The 22816-nt window shown below is 54.2% G+C and overlaps 1 protein-coding gene across 1 annotated transcript; it reads right to left on the bottom strand.

Annotated features, from left to right (window-relative positions):
• Positions 1 to 252: 252 nt before the first annotated feature.
• RGSL1 (regulator of G protein signaling like 1) lies at positions 253 to 19101 on the bottom strand. The gene is made up of 19 exons (XM_063406729.1): positions 19089 to 19101; positions 18403 to 18485; positions 18057 to 18131; positions 17188 to 17398; positions 16255 to 16359; positions 15846 to 16007; positions 14729 to 15684; positions 14178 to 14240; positions 12264 to 12534; positions 11601 to 11687; positions 10087 to 10502; positions 9582 to 9711; positions 8675 to 8840; positions 7875 to 8013; positions 7184 to 7308; positions 6757 to 7013; positions 4370 to 4465; positions 3711 to 4260; positions 253 to 3294 (listed from the first exon to the last, which is right to left on the bottom strand). The coding sequence occupies exons 1-19, from the start codon at positions 19099 to 19101 to the stop codon at positions 3231 to 3233; spliced, it is 3969 nt and encodes a 1322-aa protein (XP_063262799.1). The 3' UTR covers positions 253 to 3230.
• Positions 19102 to 22816: the final 3715 nt, after the last annotated feature.

Here is a 22816-nt window from a genome sequence, read left to right as displayed (position 1 = left end):
TGCCTTGGAGCAAAGTCCTCCTGAGGGTCCTGGGAACCTTTGAAATACATTATGGAAGTTTGGCTACGCAACTGTTGATGAAAAAATGTAACCAGGAGAAGGCTGACTCCTCTTGTGCCAATAGTTTTGGGTTTTTTACCTTTCCTCCCTGCTCTTTTTTATTTTCCTGCTCACTGTGCCTCTGTCATGCCCAGAAGGCAGGAGGACACTCAGAGATGCGTGCTCAGGTCTCAGCAGTGTGGGGAGCAGGGGGCTGTGGGGTGCCCTGTGCCACGGCAGCATTTCTGCTCTTGCATGAGGAGAAAGTGAGGCCACGGGCTGGGCTCCTGCAGCCTCCTGTAAAATGCCACATTTCCAGCTTTCTGTGTGACTTTTGCAACTTCTTCCATCACTCTGCTGCTTCACTGAAGGGCTGGGACTCGGCAGCCTCAAAAGGCGTGCCCGAAACCGAGCAGAGATTAAACCCAGGGAGCCTGTGACTTATCTCCCTGGGGCAATCTGGCTGCTGGCAAGAATTTCCAGGGACGGCTGCTGTGCCCTGTCCTGCTGTCAGAGAAGAAACCTGATCCATGCAGGGCATCTGCAGAGCACATTGCTCCCGCAGCATCGCCCCACGGGAGGAAGGACTGCAGGGCTGCGAGCAAGGCTGGGGTTCCAGGCTGCCTCTCCCAGGAGGATGGGCCAGAGAGAGCCAGGCAGGATGGAAAGTGGTGGGTGTGACAGTTCTGGCTTCTTTTTCTTGCCAGGGTCGGGATTAATTAGCCAGAAATGCAGGTTTCGTGTTCAGACTTGGGTGTTTATTATTTCTTATCTATTTACAGACTCACGAGGAGTGAGCACTGACTAGCAAGTTAGAGAAGTGAGGTAAAATGGAGTGCCTCTAACTCTTTCCAAGGTTATTTAAGCGATAATCCCCCAATAACGAGGTGACACCTCTGTTATTTATACTTTTGACCCAATAATGACCATCCAAAGCCTGCAATGCTGACCTTTTTCACCCAATTAGAGAAAACCACCCAAAACCATGAAGAAGAAGGAAGAAGAAGGTGAAGAAGGAAGAAGAAGGTGAAGAAGAAGGACCCAAACAATGCCCAAAATCCTCCATCTTGACTCACATCTATTACTATATACTAAAATCTGAAATCTAAGTTTTTCACCCTGTGAGATCACACAATACTATCCAAACCTCACACTCACAATCCCCCTGCTATCACTCAATCTGGGGAGCCTGTTCCAAGACTTCAAGTCAAACGTGGTGCTTGCTTGAGGGTCAGCACCTTTTAACACAGAAAAGGCTGAAATTTTCAGCCTCCAGGGTTCCAAGAGGTGGGCAGGGCTGCAGCTGGGTGCTGTGGCAGTGTCTGGGGCACAGCCTGAGGATAGAGGTGTCCTGGGGAGCTGGGGCAGAACCAGCTGCCAGAATCAGTACTGTGGGATATCCCAGCCTCTCCCAGGCTCAACAAGACGGGGGAGATGTTGGGATACAAATCCCTCTGAGCCTCATCCACACAGGCTCAGAAGCACTGAGAAATGTGAGGGCTGAATTAAGACCTTCAAAGAAACTAAAATATATAAATCCATAAAGACCTGAGGTAGAATGTAAGTTTAGTTTTAAATAAGTAGAAAATCCTTTAAGTGCTTTGAGCAAATAAGAAACTGTATTAATTAGTAAGAAAAAGCCCTAAAGCCTAGTTTAAATTTCAGTGGCATCACCTTTTACAAAGTTAACTAAGTGTTGGACATAACGAAAACATCATGTAGCCTTGCTAGCTTTCCTGAATAGAACAGATGGAGAATGTGCATAGTTTGTGTACGAAATTATGATCACTTTTGCACATCAAACTTAGATTTGCCCACCTGGGAGGTGCTGCCTGCCTTTGCCTCAGGCAGCTTTGCAGCCCATGATCAGTGCCCAAAGGTGTGATTTGGCCCCACACGCTTCACTGCCCTGCTGTCCTGCCTGCATTTGCTGTGCCTCTGCCTTTTTGCTGTGCTGGGACCCCCAGGACAGCTGGCTCAGCCCCGTGTGATGGGATCAGGTGCTCCCTGTCCTGGCTCCTGCATGCTGAGGACGTGCTTGTGTGCACAGGGATGCTCCCAGCTCACCGTGCCTCATCTGTGCTCTGAAAAACAAACCCACCAAGCAGCCCACAGGAGCACTGGAGTGGAGGCTGCTCTTAGCTGTGGTTTTGCTGTGCTGAGCTTCAGGCACATCTGTGAGGCCTTAGAGGCCCTGGGCTCAGCTGGGCTTAGGAGTGCCAGTGAAAAGCTCACAAAAACACAGCAACATTTTGGGGCTGAAAGCTTTCGGGGCAGCATCAACTTCCAGCACAGGAGCATCTCTGAGTTGGTCACACTTCATGTTGTAGGGATGGTATCAGCTCCCCAAGCCCTTCAGTTAAATAAATGTTCTTGGGTTTGCGTATTTTTTAATCCTCCGGAGGCAAAGGGTTGATAATCACAACTGAATCACAAACATGAAACATCTCATCTGCCTCAAAATGTACCTGGTGTTATTCCCACGATGCATTCTTCTAGGATCTGGGATTAAAAAGTGGTTAAAAATAGCTCAAAATGACAAAGCTGAGAGCTTGCCTCTGACAAACTGATAAAGGTTGTGATCTTTTCTTCACGGGATCCAAAGAATATTTGTGATTTCTGCAGCTTCCTGGTGACTTGGCAAAATCACTTTGACTCAGTTTCACTTGGGGAAAATTAAGGCCCTTGCTATGATTTGGTTGGTGCTTTGTAAACACAAACTGGCTTGAAAAAACAACAAAACCCAAAAACCTCACCAAAAAAAAAAAAAAAAAAAAAAAAAAAAAAAAAAAAAAAGCAGCAAAGCAAAATCATGCTGAAGCCCCAGTCAGGCATGAGCTGGTTTTTGTTGGAAAATCAGAAAGACTTTGGCAAAACAGGCACCGTCTCAGCAGCCAGCTGAGTAAGTGAACCAAATGGGCTCTCTCAGCCTTGCTACCCACAGGAAGGATTTAATTGGTGTGGAAAGGTGAGGAGCTGAGCTACATTTTGCAGATCCATGTGAGGAAGGAGAGTTGTGTGGTGTTTCAGCTGGAAACACGTGTCACAGCCCGTCCCTGCCACGGCTGCAGAGCTGTGAGCTGCTGTGCTGTCACCAGGTAAGCTGGAGGATGCTGTGAGTTGCTTTATTTTTAGGTCTTATTGCTGAGTGCAAACGATTCCCTGTGTCCAGGCTGCTCAGCTTCCTTGGATCACACCTCTGTGGGTACTGGTGTGGGAGAGCAGCTCAAGGGAGGGCTGAGCTTCCCTTCGTTCCTGCAGGGCAGGGAGAGATGCTGCATCAGTGGCTGATGCTGCTGAAGGCAGGGTGAGGGTGATGAGGAACCAGCACAGGGCTCTGTGCTCCCAGGGAGGAGTTCTGGGCATGGAGGGGGATCAGGGATGCACCCAGGGAGGAGTTCTGGGCATGGAGGATCAGGGATGCTCTCAGCCAGGAATTCTGGGCATGGAGGATCAGAGATGGTCCTAGGGAGGAGTTCTGGGCATGGAGAGGGATCAGGGATGGTCCCAAGGAGGAGTTCTGGGCATGGAGACGTGCAGCAACTGGGAGTTTTCTGTGCCTGGAGATGGTGGTGCTGACCAGCATCCTGCACAAACCCTGGTGGTTTAAGGGGGGCCCCAGCCTGTGCTGGTGGGGTTTGGAGGGGGGTGAACACCTCGGGACCACCTACCCGCCCTGCAGGTCAGGCTTGCTGAGCGAGGGGCTCTTCTCCCCACTGAGTGAGGGGCTCTTCTCCCCATTGAGTGAGGGTCTCTTCTCCCCACTGAGCGAGGGGCTCTTCTCCCCATTGAGTGAGGGTCTCTTCTCACTGAGTGAGGGTCTCTTCTCCCCATTGAGTGAGGGTCTCTTCTCCCCATTGAGTGAGGGTCTCTTCTCCCCATTGAGTGAGGGTCTCTTCTCACTGAGTGAGGGTCTCTTCTCCCCACTGAGTGAGGGTCTCTTCTCCCCATTGAGTGAGGGTCTCTTCTCCCCATTGAGTGAGGGTCTCTTCTCACTGAGTGAGGGTCTCTTCTCCCCACTGAGTGAGGGTCTCTTCTCCCCATTGAGTGAGGGGCTCTTCTCCCCATTGAGTGAGGGGCTCTTCTCCCCATTGAGTGAGGGTCTCTTCTCCCCATTGAGTGAGGGTCTCTTCTCACTGAGTGAGGGTCTCTTCTCCCCACTGAGCGAGGGTCTCTTCTCCCCAGTGAGCGAGGGCCTCTTCTCCCCGCTGGGATCTGCATCTGATGGAAACAACAGCACAAACTTCCCACCGTGGGCTGCCACAGGGAGCCCCCAGGCCCAGCTCCCATCCCCGCAGCCCTCTGAGGGCCCCTCTCAGCCCTGCCTCACCTCCTTGCTCCTCCGAGGGCTCTCTTTGCTTCTTGGGCCGTGGCAGCAGGAGCTGGAGGCCTTCTGACAGTGAGAAGATAAGGACGGGCCTTTTGCCTGGTGAGGGAAAAGATGCCTTAAGTTTTAGCTTTCACATTTTCCAAATTCTGTACTGCATTAGTGTGTAACTCTGAATTTCATATAAATTGTTAGCAAGTTCTCCTGACAGCTTAGTCAGAACAATCCCTTTCCAGCTTGGGGACCAAGATCACCAATGCAGCTTCAAGTACAAAAATTATAAACAACAGTGAATGGAGAGCAAAGTGGGACGATGGGACTGCATAACCTGAAGCTGGAATTGGACAATTAGCACCAACATGTAAATGGACCAAAGCTTACAAAAGTGTGAAAATTCACGGCTCAGGGTCCCTCTTGGGTGGAGCCATGGTCAGGCTCTTGTACTGCCCAAGGTGCATCCTTTGAAGGCCTTTTTAATAAATACCTGCTTTATTCCTTTAACTCTGTCTAGGCAGATGGGTCCCTCCCTGCACACCCCTCACACCGCCCTGAGCATCCCTCAAAATAAGGCAAGGGCACAGCGTGGGGCAGAGAGGGTTTTCTCTGCAGCTACAGGTCTTTTCCCCACAGCAATTTTGGTGCTTTTTAAAAAGAAATAAAACCTTTTTTTTTTCTCCCCAGCTCAAGAGCAAGTTTTTACCTACAGGTTAGAAAAGCAAGACCCTTAGAGAAAGGTCATAAGCTGCAGAAAAGTCTCGGGAGCTGGCATGGACATCAGCACAGTCAGAAACAGCTGCTATTTTGGGCCACATATCTTGTCCCCCACATGCCAGGCAAGCTGAGGGATTTTTTCCTGCCTGGCTCCTGTTACTCAGCCCTGTGAGACACAGCAAGGAGCAGTGCCTTGGGGGCTGCTGTCCCAGGGACAGTCCCTGTGGCATTAATGTCCATCCTGGAGAGATCACAGCCTTTTCTAGGTGTCCAGAGCAGCTACCAGTGCAGTCACTCCCTGTGGCTGTAGTTCAACACGGGCTGTGCTCCTGGACTGTCCCAACCCTTGCAGCAGTTTGCACCAATTTAAACACAGAATAACTCGTCTTGGGAGAGACCTTTCAAGGCCACCTACTGCAGCCCCCAACACCTTCCACTAGACCAGGCTGCTCAGAGCCCCCTCCAGCCTGATCCTGAATATTTCCAGGGATGGAAAGCAGAGCTTCTCTAGGCGACCTGTACCGGTGTTTTACCACCATCTAGTGTAAGAAACGACTTCCTATCTCTAATCTGAATCGGTTTGAATGTCACTCAAGACCCTGGCAAACACTGTCCTTGTCCTGGATAACACAGCCCATAGCTCTGATGTGACACAAGGCTTCTGGCTCATCACTAGCTTGGAATATATGTGTGAAAAACGAGGTGTTTCTGGGGGTCTTGTGTGACTTTTGCATTAAAACAACTACATTTGATAAGCTCTCCTGGAAGAGCAGTGAGGCTCTGTAACCAGGTGGGGACCCAAGCTGAAGACTGGATGTTGTCCATGGGCATGAGGTGGTTTGAGCTTGGCTTGGCACCCCTGGAGCACAGGGCTCTGTCACCTCAGCCCTGCTGTGGAGCAGGAGCCCAAGCACCTGCCTGGAGGCATCCAAATCCTCGAACTCTGCTGCTTTTTAGCCAGAACTTGACAGTGATAAGTGACAGGGAGCAGAACAGCAGCTTGCTGACGCCCACTCATCCATCAAAGCAAGATTAGTATGTGCCTATTTTGGTTTCCCCTTTAATCAAAAATCAATTAGACAATTTCCAAATGAATATTCAGCCAAGGATCGGGCTGTCAGGCCGACTGACAACGCTCAGCATCACTTTGTGTTTTTCAATTTAGAGTTATTAGATGTACCAAACCTAAACAAGAGGATGAGGAAGAAAAAATATCTCTTTCCCTGGAGATGTCACCTCAAATCCTGATGGAGCTTATTCTCCATTCCAGATATTCAAAGCACCCTCCATGGAATGCCACTGTGCCTGGTGTTTGGCTGCACAGTTGTTCTCCTTTTCCTGCTCCCATTTGGCTTGCAAGCTGAAAGATTGGGGGGTTTATTTCTGTTTCAGGGGGTGTGCCTGAGTATTTTTAACTTGGTTATTGAAATAAATAGGAATTATGCAACAGCTCTTTGCTAGGGAATTCTCTGTGCTCACTTCCCTATTCACCAAAGAAAATTTCTAAAATCCCCCTGGACAGTTTTGACTGATTTTGACAGGAAAAAAAAATACATTCCATTCCATTTTCCCAGCAGGCCTGTACCACATACACCCTCAAAGCTGTGTGAAGGAGGGGGTCTTTTCAGGGGAACTTAAAAGATGTCAGGTCTGGGTGTTTCTGCACAGGAAGAACAAACCTGGAGCATAACGTGTAGTAGAGGGAATGGCCACCAGCTTCTTGGGACTGGGGATCTTGGGCTCTTTGGAGGGGGATTTTGCCGGTGAAGAGGCTGGAACCCTGCCCTCTTGGTGGCCCCTGGGGCTCCTGCCTCTCTGGGCCTCCTGAGAGCTCCTCTCCTCCTTCTGGGCCCCAGGGCTCCTGTCCTCAGGGATCTCAGAGCTCCAGACCTCCTGGTAGACTGGGGAGCTCCTCATCACCTTCCAGAGGCAGAACCTGCGTGAGGAACACCAGAGACAGCGAAGCTCCAAGGAGACAATTCCAGCTGAGCTCCTGGCGAGTGTCTCATCTGCACTTTCAGCGTGGCAGAAGAACAAATGGCTAGAGATAAAGGGTGGCATGCCCAGAGCCTCCTCCACCTTGGGAGAGAGGGGATGGATAGGTACCTTCTCCAGAAGTACATCAGGATGGGGAAGAGGGTGACCTTGGCGTTTTGGTAGATGGCCGGGGTCAGTGGCCCCTTGGAGGATAAACGATGGATTAAATCCTTCTCTTTCTCAGAGATGTTGACCTGGGCACAGAAGAGACCAAAGCATTTTCAGCACTCCTGGTGGGGCCAGGTTTCTCTCCCTGACCCCACCTCAGCAGTCTCTAAGAAGAGACCCAAATTCCATCCTGGCTGCTTTCCCCAGGCACAAGGGCAGGATCCCACCTGGATTTCTGTGGGAAGCACTGTGCCCTCCAAAGGGGAGATGGGATGGGTGCAGTGGGGAGGGGATGGTGGTGACACTGGTCTCTGAAGAGTGAAAGGACTGGGTTGGTGGTGTGCAGCACTATCCTGGCACTTCAGCCCTGGCATTTCTCCAAGCAGGAAATGCTGGAGAATTATCCCCATCTCTCCCACTCTTATCCATATGCTTGTTCTCAATTTATCAGGGTCTGGTCGGGGGTTGTTTCCCACCCATCCCAGCCCATGGGGAACCCCCAAACCCCAGAGCATGCCCCGAAGCCCCCTCAGCAGATGCAGACCCCTGCCTGTTCCTCTTTCCCCACCACTGTTCCCAGCTGTGCTGCAGTGGCCTTGAGCAATGAGCAGGCAGCTGCCTCCAGCCTTCCTGGGCGGTCCCACGGCCTTACCCGCAGCTTGGGGGGGATATCAGAGTTCAGGAAAAGTCTGCTGATGATGTCGAGTTTCATTTTCAGAAAGGAATTGTGCCTTTTTAACTGTGCTTTGCAGAGTTTCCTAGTTATCCTGGGGTCAGCGAACCTGGAAAACCTGCAAAGGCATGTAGGGTCTTGCTCTGAGACAAGTGCTGGTAGCTGCTGGGCTAGACAGGTGTGCTCTTGCTTAATTTGGTGCTTGCTTGGCCAGGAAAAGCAATCTTCAAGTGACATGGGAGGAATGAAAAGCCACCTCCCTCTTCTGCCACCCTCGTGGTCACAGGATTCACCTGGGGCAGGTGATGGTCCCCCTTTCTGGGAAAAGAGGAGCACTGAAAGCTGGGGATTCGACGGTTGTGGGGGTGTTGGCTGCAGGGCTGGTGCCCATTGGCCATGGATTGGTCTTACAGGTTTGTTGGGAACACGGACAAAGTCGAGGGAGAAATGCTACCACAGCTGGGACATCCAGAATGGTGTGGGCAAAACATTGGATTGCTTGGGACTACCAAACCAAAAGGATTTCAAACAGGAACCCTGAGCCAGGGGTGACTGCAGGCCGAAATGGGGCTTTGGAGGTCTCCATCAGAGATGGATTCAGGCCAGATCCGAGGGAGGCTGGTGCCAAGTTGGATGGAGCTGCCAGCAACCTGGACCAGTGGGACACATCCCTGCCCGCGGCAGGGAGTTGGAACGAGACGACCTTTAAGGACCCTTCCAACCCAAACCACTCTGGGATTCTGTAGGGGTACCTGAGCACCTGTGGAAGAAGAACTTACTTGTCCATCTCCAGGTAAAAGCGGAGGTCGTCGACGAGGAAGTTGACGACGATGAGCTGTTTGTTCAAAATGCGGCGCTTGATCAGCGTCACCTTTGGTGGCTGGGCTTTGCCCCTGCGGGGGCTCCTCGAGGGACTTTTCTTCTTCTTCTCCTTGATGGGCAAGTCTGAGACAGGGGAAGAGCTGCTCTGTGTGCCCTGCACTGGGTTTGCTCCTTCACCTCACCTGTGCTTCTCATACCTGCATGCAACTTGCTGAGGGCCTTTCTACCTCTGTGGACTTCACCTTCCCTCTGGCTTGATGATCTCCTCCATCCCTCCCCCTCTTTGCACCCACAGAGTGTTTATGTTCACTGTTTCCATAGGGAATGGCCTGTTCCTAAAGCCTGCTGGTCTGTCTAGCTGTTGCCCTGGCTCTGACAGAGCCCCCAGGCAGATAATGAGTGAGGATGAAAGGGGAAAAAAATCTCCTGTTTCCCCCATATACAAGATTCTCCTGATCTAAACAGTGTTTCTGTGTGTTTAGTAGATTACTTTTCTAACTGCTTTTCCAGCCTCCTCTGGAACCTGTGTGTAAACTTGCTGTTTAGGTCAGCTCTCTGTTTGTTGCCCAGAAAACAATTTCCTTTTCTTTGTTTTGCTGGCCTGTCTCGCCTTAGCTCCATTTACTGTTTTCCCGGTTTGGGTTGGGGTTTTTGGTTTGGTTAGGGTTTTTTTGTTTTTGTTTTTTCAAGGCAGGGATGCAAACTTGCATATACATCATTGTTTGAGAGAGATGCAACAGCATAACAGGGCACTCAGTCATGGTGGTGGGAGGTAAGGGACAGGTTTTCCCTGTTCTCTTCTCTACCTGAAGCCAGGGGTGTCCTGGGGAGGGAGGAGGAGGGCTGGCAGGACACAGGACATACTTTCCTTCTCGTTCCTTCTCTCCTGACGGAGAAAATCCACAAACTCTGCACGGCATTTGGGGTTTTCCATCTCCCTCCTGAACTTGCAGAAGCTCCTGACAAGCTGCCGGATGGCATCCCAGGCCCATCCCTGCGGAGACACGGCACAGGTGGCACCAGCAGGGACCTGCAGCGCTGGGGCTGAGCCCTCCTGTTGGGATGCACCACGGTGAGCTGGAGCAGCCTTGGCAGTGGGGGCTGTGACCCAGCCATCACCTTTGCTTTCCAGTATTTCTCAGTCTCCCTGGTGGCCACAGGGGATGGTGTGAGTCGCTCGGCCAGTCCTGACCAGATGTGGTGAGGTCTGCGTGGAGCAGGACTCCAGAGCCTGTAGGAGGGGGCCTTTCCCTGCTGCCTTTCTGCAGCTCTCCGAGTCTGACCCCCTCACCCCTTGCCTCACAGCATCTCCTCTCTTTCTTGCCTGGTGAACATCCTCAGCCTGCCAGCACACAGGGTCTTTCCTTACCATCCTCCGTGTCTCTCTCTCTTCCTGCACGTGCCGACGACACCTAGACCTGGGCTTTCTGCACCAGGGCAACAAATCCTCCTCCTGCTGCTGCTCTTCCTTCTGCTTCTGTTTCTGTTTCCCCTTCTGCTTCTGTTTCTGCTCCTCTGTCTGCATCGTCATCGTCTTCTTCTTCTGATGGTGTCCTTCCTCCTCTTCCTCATCCTCCTCATCCCCCTCCTCAAACCTGTCAGATGGGAGAGCAGAGAGAGCATCAAGGGCAGTCAGAGGCATGAGGAGGGCACTGGTTTGAGGAAGGGGGACTAAGGTGGGGAGCAACTGATAGGGGATAACCCCGGGATTTGGGTCCCACTGGATTTCTGTTCCTGGAAGAGGTTGGGCAGTGGTAGAGGGCACTAGATACCCTCCCCTGGGTTCTCTTTTTACATTTTGTCACCTTGGGAGTGTCTGTCCTGCTTATCTGCCGTGTTTCTTCCTCCAGTCCAGCAGCCTGCAGGCCCAGAAGCTATTTGCTAGCTTTGGGGTGAGGATCTGGATGGACTATCAATGTAGTGGCTGATGGGTCACAGAAAGATGCATTTATAGCAGCTGCTGTCTGGCCCCTTGGGGTGGGATGGATGTTGGGCAGGGTGCATTTGCATTTGCACAGCTGGGATTGAGAAATCAGCTCAGCCCAGGTGCTCACCATCATTCTTCCATTTGCTTTCTATCCCAGTGTGAAGCTGCAAGGACTCAGGGCTGGTCTATTTCCAGAAGGAGAGACACGAGTCCAGAGATTTAAGTATGGCTACAGTGTGATTTTAAGTGATTTTTCTGGGAATCTGAGGGCTGCCCAGGTGGCACCGGGGGTTGATTGAGGATGAAGTGCACGAGATGTGCACAAGGCGTGAAGAGTAAATCTGAACTGGGGGTGGGGAGTGTTAATTTTTCTCCTATGCCTGGTAATTCTGCAGTTTAGACCCACAGGCCACCTATGCCTACATCTGAGAGGGCCAAATGACCAAACAGGGAGCAGTGGCACCACAGGGAAAAATGTGGAAAAGGGGAAGGAGCAAAGCTCTGTGCTGCCAGGTGCCAGACCTGCGTTTTCTAGACGCCTTCTTCCTTGCAGCAGCAGCAGCATTCTCTCTAGCAATCCTCTCAGATGCAACAGCTGTGGGGACAGAGACAGGGCTGGCCTCTCCCTCAGGTGACAGACAGAGCCTGCACACAGCTGGACCCTCCACGTGGTGACTCTGGCTCAGGAGACACTGTGGGAGCTCTTCTCCTCTCATGGCTTGGCCTCCTCAGCATCTGCTTCAGAGAAATCCCCCACTCCCACCCTCCCTGGCTGGATTAATGCCCCAGAACACAGCCTGTCATAGGTGGATAGGCCTTTCCTTCTGGAGAAGTTCCCGCAGATGAAGGGATGCCTGCAGGGAAGCCTCCTGCTCACCCTGTCCCTGAAGCACCCCCAAGGGGGGATCGGAGTTTGGGAGCCCCCCTGGCCTCTTGCCTGCCCAGCCTGGACTCACTGAGTGCTGCACTCATCAGCTGCTGAAGCTCCTCTTCCTTGCTTGGAGTATCCACAGGCAGCTCATCTGACATCATCCTCTGGACTTCTGCATCAGAGAGAGGAGAGGGGACAGATCCCATGTCCACTGCCTCTGGTTACGACAGCCCTTCAGCACTGGCTCTGAGGGCTGGGTTTTGTTACCTTCCCCATCCCCTTGTGTGCCTGTTCCGTGATCTACCTGTGGCACTGCACTGCTTGGGTAAAACTGTGGGCCCACAAGCTACAGGGGTGCTACAGGTGACTGCTGTCACCCTTAGTGCCTAGAAAATTGGTGTCATTCCCAAAGGATTGCATGACAGAACAAAGCAGAGGGTTCTACACCAGTAGCACCAGCACAGCCAGTGCCAGCATCCTCAGGAGAAGGCCAAAATGTGGCACTGGGGTGGCAGGAGCCACTGCTGGCTTTGGGCTTCACTTTGCTGCAGCCTTCATCTGATCTGGTGACCAGGCCAGCGCAGGGACATGACATTTGGTGCCCCTGGTGCTGGCAGGAGGGAATTTGGCCCTTAGGTCACTGCCAAGGCTCCCAGACCCACTGTACCAGCCCCCTCCATCATGTCCATCACCAGTTTAGTGCCACTGGTCACCACCAGAGCATAGAACATGCTTCACTGGCTTCAGCCAGCGAGATCCACATCAGGGACTGAGAGCCTCCTCTTACCAGCACTGCCCAGGAGCACTTCCATCTCAGCCTGGATGGAGCCCCCTTTCTGCAGGTCCTGAGCAGCAAGTACTTGCCAGTGCTTGGAGGAGACCCCCTCCAAGCTCCTGGTGCCGTGCAAGGCCTGGCTCAGCTCCAGGGACTGGTTCATCCTCTGGGACAGGTAGAACTGTTCCCCTCTGCCAGCAGCACGGCCTGGCACCCTGGGCACGGGGACGTCCATCCCTGGAGCCTGCGACAAGAAGAGGGCAGGGGGGTGGCACAGAGCTCCTTCCCCATCCCCAGCACTGTGCCCACAGGTTTACTGTGCCTCAGACTACAAAACTGCCCGGTTGAGATCCCTGACTCAGCTTTAAGCAGTCTGGAAGGAATCTATGTGAACACAAAGCTCAGCTCAGCTGGCTGGGATGGACTGGGGACAGGCAGCCAGAGGCAGGCCAGACACATCCTTGCAGCTTTCCTAAAGAGTTCAGCTTCCCCACAGGAGGGCTGCAAACAACCCTGAAGCTGTTCCCAGCAGCCTCGTAGCCTCCTGTGCTGTTCCGTTGGCTGCTGTCACCAGGGCTGGCTCCAGCTGGTGCCCTGGGATTGCCTCCCTCATTCCCCCAAAACCCTCCTGCAGGTTTTGCCTCCCCCACAGACAGTCAGTTTGCACAGCTCGCCAGGCAGCAGGGGTAGAGTGGCTGCTTTCTGGCTGAGAGCTGAGAGCAGGCACCAAAAATAAGCCTGCTAAGCCCCCAGCAGTTCCCCTGACACCAGAGCAGGAGAGCAGGGAGGAGTTTGGCTCAGGGGATGGTGCCCACAGAGAGCACGGCCCCGACGCCTGCTGAAGTGCTAATTGCACTCCCAGACCAGCTCTGGCCTCGGAGGGGAGCGTTTCTTAACAAGAGATGCCTGAAAACCTGGGCAGCTAATTAACTTCCGACCAAGAGCAGTTAATGAGCCAGGGTCGGGAGCTGCCAGCTGACTTTTCCAAAACGCTCAGCTCTCACTGGCTGAGACTCTGGGAGCCAGGTCTTTGAGGCCACCAAGCCCTGAGAGCCTCTTCCTAACATTTCCAGGATCAGCTGCTGATTTTGCATTTCGTTTTGGGAAAACAGTTGGTTTGAGGAACACCATCTGCAGTGAGAAAAATTGCCTGCATGGGTTGTGCAGGTACCAGTGCAGGTGGGCTGCTCAGGGGGTTCTGCCTGCAAGAAGGTTTCTGGGTGTGATGCTGGAATCTGGGGTAGGTATTATGGGATTCCTGACACCAGGAGGAATAATAGTCTGGGAAGAGCACTTGTGACTCTGACTTCTTGTTTATGGTGGAAAAAAAATATGTGGAAATCTTGAAGGTGGTTGAGTCATAGGCTAAAAGGGTGCATGGCCTCCTCCCCCCCTGTGCTGGCCAGGCACTGGTGCGGGGCAGGGTCATCCCAAGTGTGTCATGCACATGAGTCACATCAATAGCAGTAATAATTACACATTAACAGGGTGGACAAAGGGAAAAGCCAGGGGGAGATCAATTCCCATGAGTGCTGGGCTCACCCTGCCTACCCTAAAAGCCTGCAATTAAGTTTCTCCCTGCTTTTAGGCAGGGTCACAGCTTGTCTCGGGGGAGCTCTTGCAGGTTGTGCCTGCAGTGCTGCCAGCTTAACGGGATGCTGTGCTGGAAGAGCTCAGGATCATTGCTCCAGGCAGCTGGAGCAGGGCAGGATCTGCTGTGTCACCCTGTGGCAGCATTGGCTGGGGATATCATGGGTTATGATAGACCAGACCACTGCAGCTAATGCTGGGCTTCTCCTCCCTCGCCCTCTCTCTCTCTCTCCAACTTTTCACATCCCCACTGGAGCCTGCACACCCCCCGAGGATGCCCCTGTGCATCCCCCCTACCATGAACTGGAGGAACATCCTGTCGGCGGCGGCCAGAAATTCCTCATAGAGGCTGCAGAGCACCTGAGGAGGAGCAAAGGGGGATTGCCCTCAGGCAGGGTCACAGTGCTGGTGCCATGGGTGCCTCACACCTTGCTGACATGCCCAGGACACGCCTGCACACCCAGCTTGCTCCACTGGGCTGGGGTTCTACATGGGTTTTAGTGGGGTTGTGCTGGAGGCAGTGATGGATGCAAAAGGATGGACACTGCCCTGTCATCCCCAGCCCTTGGAGCGTGCATCTAGCCAGGGCCACCAGAGGTATTCAGTGACTGCTCAGCCCTGCTCTGCTGCCCTGCAAACCAGTGAAGATGCTCCTCTCCACTGGCCTGGGGCATCTCAGTCACCGGTCCAGTGCAAGGTGACTGCAAGATTTTCCCTTCCTAATCTCTTTTCCTCTTAGTTTTCCAAATGCTTCACTTCCTAAACATTCCCACAGCCCTCACACCGGCACAGGGGTGCCAATGCCAGCTGTACCACCCAGCCTGACCGCTGCCAGCACCCCTGTGTACCTTGCAGATCTCCTTCTGGGCTCTGAATATCCAGGGGGAGAATTCTCCACATATCAGATGGTTCCACAAACTCACGAGAGTCCTGGTCTCCAAGGGAAGCTTCTCAATGTTGCCCTCCAGGTATGTCTTGCAGATCTTTCCCCCAATCAAATGGCGCAGGAAGAAGCTGTTTTCTCTGTTGTACCTCAGCACCACAGGCAGAAACTCCTCCAGGTCGTGCCACAGGTCCAGGAGATGAGTCTCCATGGGCCGGTTCTGGCTCTGCAGGAAGTCCCTGAAGGGTCGTCCTGCGCAGGCCTCGGCACTCAGGGCCCAGGGAAGGAAATCCAAGGTCTTGACTGGCTTTTTCTTGACTGCCTGGGATGGCAGCCAGGAAAATGATGCAGAGGGAGGCAGGTGAGGGACGATTTTCTCCTTACAGAGGTTTTCTAGATCCCGCTCTGCACTGGACTGAGGTCTTCCAGGAAATGTTACTCCTCCTCTGCCTCCAAAGGCAGGATGTTGTGACTGCTGGGGAATCGATCCCAAAGCATCCTTATCCAGACACAATTCCTCCATGCTCCCAGCTGGCCCTGGCTGCTCCTCTGGTTTCACCCGAAAAGTGGCCATTTTCAGTTCTAGGGTGTCTCTCCCCTGCTTGATCAGAGCCCAGACCTCTGCTTTGGCCTTCTGGCTGCAGTAGGGCCCTGACACGCCCTGGCTCCTTTTGATGTGCATGGTGGGGAAGGGCTCTGAAAGGCCTGGGGGCTCCTGCCAGCAGGCCTGTGATAAACGCTCCTGATATTCCTGCAGCAAAGGCTGGCACCATTCCTCTTCCTCCATTCCCATCTTGCAGTGCACAAAGAATTTAGGGAGCCAGTAAATCTGAATCATCAAAAGGGCCTGTTCCTGCATCCTGCTCAGGATCTCCCTCCTGGTGCTGATGGAGTGGATGTGCGTGGCTTTGGGCAGAGGTCCTGAGATAGATGCAGGGAATTACAATGGGGAGATGGCTCTGTGCAGGCTGGGTTCCCCAGCCAAACCAAGCAGGTGATGGCATCCCATCCCCCTGGGAGCATCCAGGAAAGACCCCCTCTGTGGAAGGACGGTGCTCACCCCCAGCTCCCGGGGCTCTTACCAGCGATGGTGGTGCAGAGGGTGACGACGCTGGAGCCCTCACGCAGATGAGTGGCTCTCAGCCTGAGCACCAGCGACAAGAACAGCTCCCTCTGACTCCCATCTGACTCGTCCAGACCCAGGAGCCTTTCAGTGATGAGCCAGAAGTCGATCAGTTCTTCCCCTGCGGATCAGACAAGGGATGGGAGTTGGGAGGAGCCCCTCAAGGCCCCGAGGATGGATGAAGCAGAAGGAAAGATCACCTGGATGAACCGAGGGAACAGAGCGGAGGAAAGCCATGGTTATGCATCTCCCTCCCAGCTCTGCTGCTGGCTCACCTCCCAAAGCTTTCCCTGGGATCTTACCCACGCCTCCAGCTCTGTGCCAGGCCTTGCTGGCTGGCAGGGGGCCGTGGAGCCCCCCGTGCCCACCTGCCGTTCCTCGGACGAAGGCGCAGAAGTGCCGCATGCCGTGGCTCCCGCTGATGCACCTCTCCAGCAGCCACTGGTCAGCGCCCTGCCAGTTCAGGAGCTCTGCTGTGGGACAGAGCACACTGATGGCATCAGAGATTGCCTGCCAGACCCCAAGGAAACTCAACAGCTCCCACCCTGAAAGAGGCTGCTGGAGGGAGACCAGCAAAGCACCCGGCACGGGGAGTTTTGGGCAGGCTGTGGGATGTACACGAGGTGTTCACCAGGATAACTCGCTCCTGTCAGGGACAGTCTGTCCAGCTCTTGTGCCTCTCTCCCTTGCAAATGTCCATCTTTTCATGCCCGAGTTCGGGGCTCACCCTCAGCTTCCTCCAGCTTTGAGTTTCAACCCGATTGGAGAAGCAACCCGACTCAGGAGAAGCCTTGGTGAATTGCTTATTTTTCTGAAATGAGGATCTGCATTCCTGCTGCCTCAGCTTTCTTTCCAGTGGCAGCTGACACGCAGGATGAGGAAGTACCTGGCCCGACTGAGAAGGCTCATTTTAGGGGCAAAGTGAGCATAATCCGGACTTGTTGTCAGCCTGAGAGACCACAGCATTTTTTCCCAGGGCATCCCTGCACACAGCAAACCCGAAACATCAGCACCTCGGTTCCCCGTGCCCCAGGATGCTCTCCAGCCCCGCTCCACCCCGGACCCCTCGGCAAACCCTGCTGGGCAGGTACTTAGCGAGCCTGTATTACCAGCACGGTGGAATAAATCCCTGCACATCCCATCGGGACCCGCTGCATCCCTAAAAATGGGATGTGCAACGCCTGCTTAGCCCGGAGCAGAGGCACGACCCACTGGGCAGGCACCAGGCAGTGACAGCCCCGGAGGGAGAGGAAGCCCAGCGGAGAAGCCGATCCGATTTCCTCCGTGCCGCGATGACTCACCTGCTTCCCCCGAGCGAATGAAAGCCAGCAGCTTCTGGCAGAGGACGAGGTGGAGGCACAGGCTGGATTTGCAGAAGTGAGGCAGCCGGTGCTTTTCCAACCAAGCCAGTAAAGCGGCGGGGCTGGGATCCTGCGTCGCCCAAGGAGAGGATTGAGCTGTGAGCAAGGAGCCGGCTCCTGCCCGGCCATCAGGGTGAGTAACAGGTCCCTGCTACACGGGAAGGAGGTGGGGAAGGCGCCCTGTTGCTTCACGGCTGTGAAATGTGGCTCTGTGCTGAGGCACACGGGGGATGCTCGAGTCCCAGCCCCTGCTCGTGTCCCCAAAGCTGTGCCTGCGAGCGGGCGAGCCCCGGCGCTGCACGGCTGCCTGCAGCGCGTCCTCCCCCTGCTCTCCTCAGGCATGGCAGCTTCCCGGCAGCTGCCAGAGGAGCAGCTTCCTTTCTGCTGTGGGATCTGAGCGCTGCAAGCGGCGCTGGCGGCTTTGGGAGCGGGGACTGAGCGAGGGGAGCGAGGGCTGAGCCAGCCCGGTGAGCAGCGGGGCTTCGCTCCTGTTGAATCCAGGAGGAATCCGGGACAAGGGGCTGATGTTTGTGTCCTTCTCTGCTGCCACACACGCTCTCCCTCGCTCCAGCTCTCGGTGTTTATAGATAGACCCCATAAACTGCAGCAGGACTTTAAATGGCTTGTGCTCCGCCCAGGGCTCAAAAGCAAAATGACGCCTGGGTTTGAAATGATCGCCCAGCTGCACGGACAGGAGAGGCAGAGAGGGGCCTTGGCACTGAGAAACCGGCTCCTTCCCTCGCCTGCCCCGTGCCCTTCCTCCCTCCTCCTCCCGCTCCTCCCTTCTAACACAAGGGGCACGCTCTCACCAGGTGGCTCGGCAGCTCTGGCCACAGGTACCACCGGCCCGTGCCACTGATGTAAAGGGGTGTCTGGCCAAAAACCTGGATCAAAATGGAAAGGGAGAGCTGAAAGAGATGAACGGTGGCAGAGAAACCCAGAGCCCAGCTGTTCCAGTTAGTTCCCACTACACAGAAGGGCCTTTTAGAATTCCCTTTTAGATCTCTGTCTCTGAGCTGAGATCCTCAGGTCTCCTTCATTTTCCAGCCTGAATGTGGTGTGCTCCCAGTTTTCCTGCGGCCTCTAATGCCACAGAAAGTTCACCTGAGGAGAGTTCTGAGAGGCCCCAGGTTTTATGGTGCAGAGTGGACTTACGGGAAGGTTCAGAAAGGTGTTGAAAAAGTCAACAAAAACATCATCTTGCAGCAGCAGCCTCATGTCCGTGGAGGCTATGGATGCTACAGGGGGAGAAGAGAAAGTTACCTGGGCTCTGTGTTGCCAGTGTGAGCCAAAGGAGGAGTTCTGGGGGGAATCAGCTTTAGGGGATTTGGGGCTGGGACAGTCTGTGAACTGTGTTTTGGGATGGGTGGCACAGCCTGTTTGGAAGGCACCAGGAGCTGGGAAGTTTGAATGGCAGCCTCCTAATCAGCAAAGGAACGTGGCTCATAGAGGCTGGGCACACATGTGGTGGCACCCATAGGGCAGGAGAAGGGAGGTGCTGTGGCTGCAGGGCACAGGCTGTGCCCCTCTGCCCTGCCTTTCCCAGACACTGGCCATAACACAGCTTATCCAGCCAAGACTCAGTGCCCGTGTCAGGGCCCAACACCTCCCACTACCCTGCAAAGTTTTATTCATGTCTGAAGGTTCTGGATGCAAGAAGGTGGGCTGGCTTCACCCTGCTGGTGGGTGGATGTCCTTGGAAATGTCTTCTTCCATGAAGGCACAGCTGTGTTACAGGGAGGACCCTTATTTCAAAGCTTAGTACTGCTTTCCCTCCCCTCTTTTCCCAACTTTTGGGGTATATTTAGAGGGGCTGAAGCCCCCAGCAAAGGGTAACTCACCAGCAGTCATCATGATGGTGCAGTGTTCCGGTGCTGTGTTCCGAAGTGCCACCCTGATTGTGACATGCTTGTTTTGGTGACTCCTGGGGGGCTGCAGGCTCTTGGGGACCACAGGGCTCTCAGCAGCTCCCTCCCGGCTGTCCTCCAGCCTGCAGAGGAGAATTCTGAGAGAGGATCTGACCAGTGTCTGTATGTGCCTGAAGGGGGGATGTCCCAAGGATGGAAGCCAGGCTCTTCCTGGTGATGCTGAACAAAGCAATGAGCAGAAATTGGAACAGAGGAATTCCCACCTGAACGTGAGGAAAACCTTCTTTACTGTGACGGTGACTGAGCACTGGAACAGTCCTGAGAGGTTGTGGAGTCTCCCTTATTGGAGATATTCAAGAACCATTTGGGCAGTACTGAGTACCTCAGTACTGAGCTCAGGGAACCCTGCTTGAGCTGAGATGTTGGACCAGGGGGTCCCTTCTGACCTCACCCATCCTGTGGTTCTGTGAAATGTCACTTTTTAAATCACCAGCCCTGCAGACACTCGGGCAGTCCTGAAATGAAACCCTTCCCCTCTCCCTGCTGGGGCACACTTCTTGCCTTCAAAGCAGGTTCCTGGTGGCACCTCAGCGCTGGCTGTGGTCGCTGTCAGTCCCTCTGCTCAGCCTGGGATGGGAATTTCACAGGAGACCCCACTGTGTCTGCCCCTAACAGACCAAGCCCACATTTCTTATCAGCTGTCTTTCTTCAGCAGGTCTGGGGCTGAGACCCAACCTTGGGACCCTCCAGCTGGAAGAGGAGGAGACGGAGGAGAACAAGAAGGAACCCGTCCTGGAGCAGGAGTGACCTGTTTCCCTGGCGGGAGGAGGAATCTGCTCCCCGGGTGGGTATTTGATCCTGCTCTTTGTATTGCAGAGGGGCAGGACAGTGTCCCACTGTGTCCCCAGCAGCGGGGCCACCTCACGAGGTGGCGCTGTCAAATCAGGAATGCGAGGCTGCTCCCAGCAGCAGCAGGGCTCTGCATCTCGGCGAGCGCCTTGTGACAGCGCCAGGGAGGACAGGGACAGCTCCCAGCTGATCGTGGGACAGCGCTGGGCGGCCGGCACAGCCTCGGGGGGATGTGCACTCACCTTCCTTCGGCCACGGCCCAGCCACGGGGCTGGGCACTGCGCCAAAACCCAAACTGATGTGGGGAAGGGGCAGCCGTGAGCCACAAAACACCTGCAGGTCCCAGGGGTGCCTGGTGGAGCTGTGGGAAGGAGTTCTGGAAGTCCCTGGGAGGAGTTGCTCTGATCACGGATGCAGACAGACAAGGAGAACTCACAGAATCACAAAATCACAGAATTTGGAAGAGACCTTTAAGATCCAGTCCAACCCAGCCCTAACATCTCAACGAAACCATTGCACCAAGTGCCATATCCAGTCTTTTTTTAAACACATCCAGGGATGGTCACTCCACCACCTCCTGGGCAGGCAATTCCAGTACTTTATCACCCTCTCCATAAAAAAAACCCTTTTTCCTAACATCCAACCTATATTTCCCTTGGAGCAGCTTAAGATAAAAATTTATGCTGCTGAGCCCAAGAGATGAGAGGGGGGGTTAGGGATGAACTGAAGTGGTGGCTGTCTCACACCTAAAAGACTCAAAAGTCCTCAGAGAAAGGTCCAAACTTAAAAAACAAAGAGGACATTTTCCAGCTGTCAACTGAGGAGATGCCCAGTGGGTTCCTCAGAGGCTGGGGTGGCTCCTTGGGTGCTCATTCAGCTCTGACTGACCTCAGTGGGACTGTGATGGCTTCTGCCAGGAAAAACCTGAGGTTGTGAGCAGGAATTGGCCAACATGGTCACTGTGGGAGGGCACAGGGCCATTTTCACAGAGTTTCTCCCCAAGAGGAGGCCCCAAGAGGCCTGGCAGGATGGAGCTCTCCTCAGCCCAGCTGCAGCTTCCCAGCTTTTGCCAGGGCACACTATCTCCTCACAAAAGGAGCTCACATGAGCTGGGGGGCTATTTAGGAAAAACCAAAAACGCCTGAAAGAAAGAGGTGGACCCACAAGCACAGCCCAGATTTAGAAGGAAGCTCGGAGTGGTTGGACTCCATAAGAAGATAAGGGCAGGGTTGCAACATCAAACGCGTCAGAAGAGCTTTGCTCCCCCTCTGCCCCAGCCTGAATCACCCACATCCTCTGTCCCTGGCACAGGAGCAGCCCTCCCTTGGCAGCCCTGAGGTGACAAGTGGCAGAACCTCACGTTCCCAGGGCGGCAGAGGGGATGGAGCTGGGATTTTTCTCCTTGCCCAACATCAGCTGGCACTGCTCCCCACGGTGGCAAAGTCCAAGGCTGCCCAAACACAATGTCAGCCTCACTGTCTCTGGTCACTAGCCACTCACAGCCTCCCCCAGCAGCCCAGCCTATCCCTTTTGGGGAAGGTGGGGGTTGTTCCACACCCCCCAAACATCTCAGCACTGATTCTGGTTCTGGGGGATTGTCTGGAGACCCAGAAATCTGGGAAACTCCAGCCTGGGCGCACAAACCCGCTCTCCCCTCTAGCATGAGTATTATACCCCACCATGAGCTTCTGGGGGAAGGTCTGGGATTTTTTTCCCCCTGTACAGCCTCATCCTGTTTTCATCTAAATAGTTTATAGGACATTAGGCCCACAGTGCCTTAAAACTGGAGCTGCCCAAGGCCTGAGGAATTCCAGTTCAGCCTTAAATATTAATTCCTCTCTTGAGCATATCACAATGATTTTTCACATGTGATTTCCATACTTGGTCTCCTGAGTGTGTAAGATCTGCAAGGACACCACTGGTGTTTCCTCGGGGAGCATTTTGGAGCCTGCTGCCATCTGTCTGTGGTTTCCTTGCTTGGGACTGTCCCTCACACCTGCGAGCCCCTGTGGCAGGCTCTGCCTTCACTTGTCCCCCTTCCAGCCGAAGCAGAACCACTGGTGTAACCTTATCCGAGCCTCTGGGGCTGTTGACTTCAGCAGCCCGGGTTAAGTATGTGTTGTGGCAGGACAGGGACCTAATTCAGCCACAAGGGAGGGGTGTGGGCAGTGGCACTTCGCTGTTACCTTTTATAATTTACAATGTCAGGCCCGGATTCACCACTTAATCCACTCAGGCAGCAGTGTGAGGATCTCTGTACTCTTGCTTATGGAGCTGAGAGGTGTGTTGGGCTGAAATGAATGTGCCAGCCACAGCTGACACAGTCCCAGCGTGGCTGGGAGTGCTTTAACAGTATGAACAATTAAAAAAAAAGGAAAATGGGGGGTGGGTGGGGAAGAAATCCCAGTAAAACCAACCCTGCCAGTGCACAGTGTGACCGATTTCCAACTGTGGGGAAAGGCATGTGCTGAGCGCTCCCCGGGATATTCTCCACCCTTGTACAGAACGCACTGAGCCAAGCAATTTCTAGGTCTCAAATCCCGCCTGCCCCTGACGTTCTCATCTTCCAGCTTCCCCCTGGGTCGCTGTTGAAGGCGAGCACGTGCTCGGGGAAGGCGCTGGGCCCCCGGGCAAGGTCTGCAGAGCACGGGGTAGGGGCTGCCTGCCGGGAACGCCGCTGGGTCTGGGCAAGGGGCTGCTGGGGCACGGAGCCGTGCCAGGGGGCACCGGGAGGGGTGGCAAGGTGAGCAGCAGGCACGGGGACAGGCACCCAGGTGCCTCAGAAAGGGGTGGGGAGGGAGGGGGCAGCACCTGGGCTGTCCTGGGGGCCGTGCCCCAAGGTCCCTCTTCCT

Source organism: Prinia subflava, chromosome 10 (genome assembly GCF_021018805.1).
Source record: "Prinia subflava isolate CZ2003 ecotype Zambia chromosome 10, Cam_Psub_1.2, whole genome shotgun sequence".
NCBI classification, from domain to species: domain Eukaryota; kingdom Metazoa; phylum Chordata; class Aves; order Passeriformes; family Cisticolidae; genus Prinia; species Prinia subflava.
Note: the sequence above shows the minus strand (reverse complement) of the source record. Positions and strands in the feature narration are given on the sequence as shown.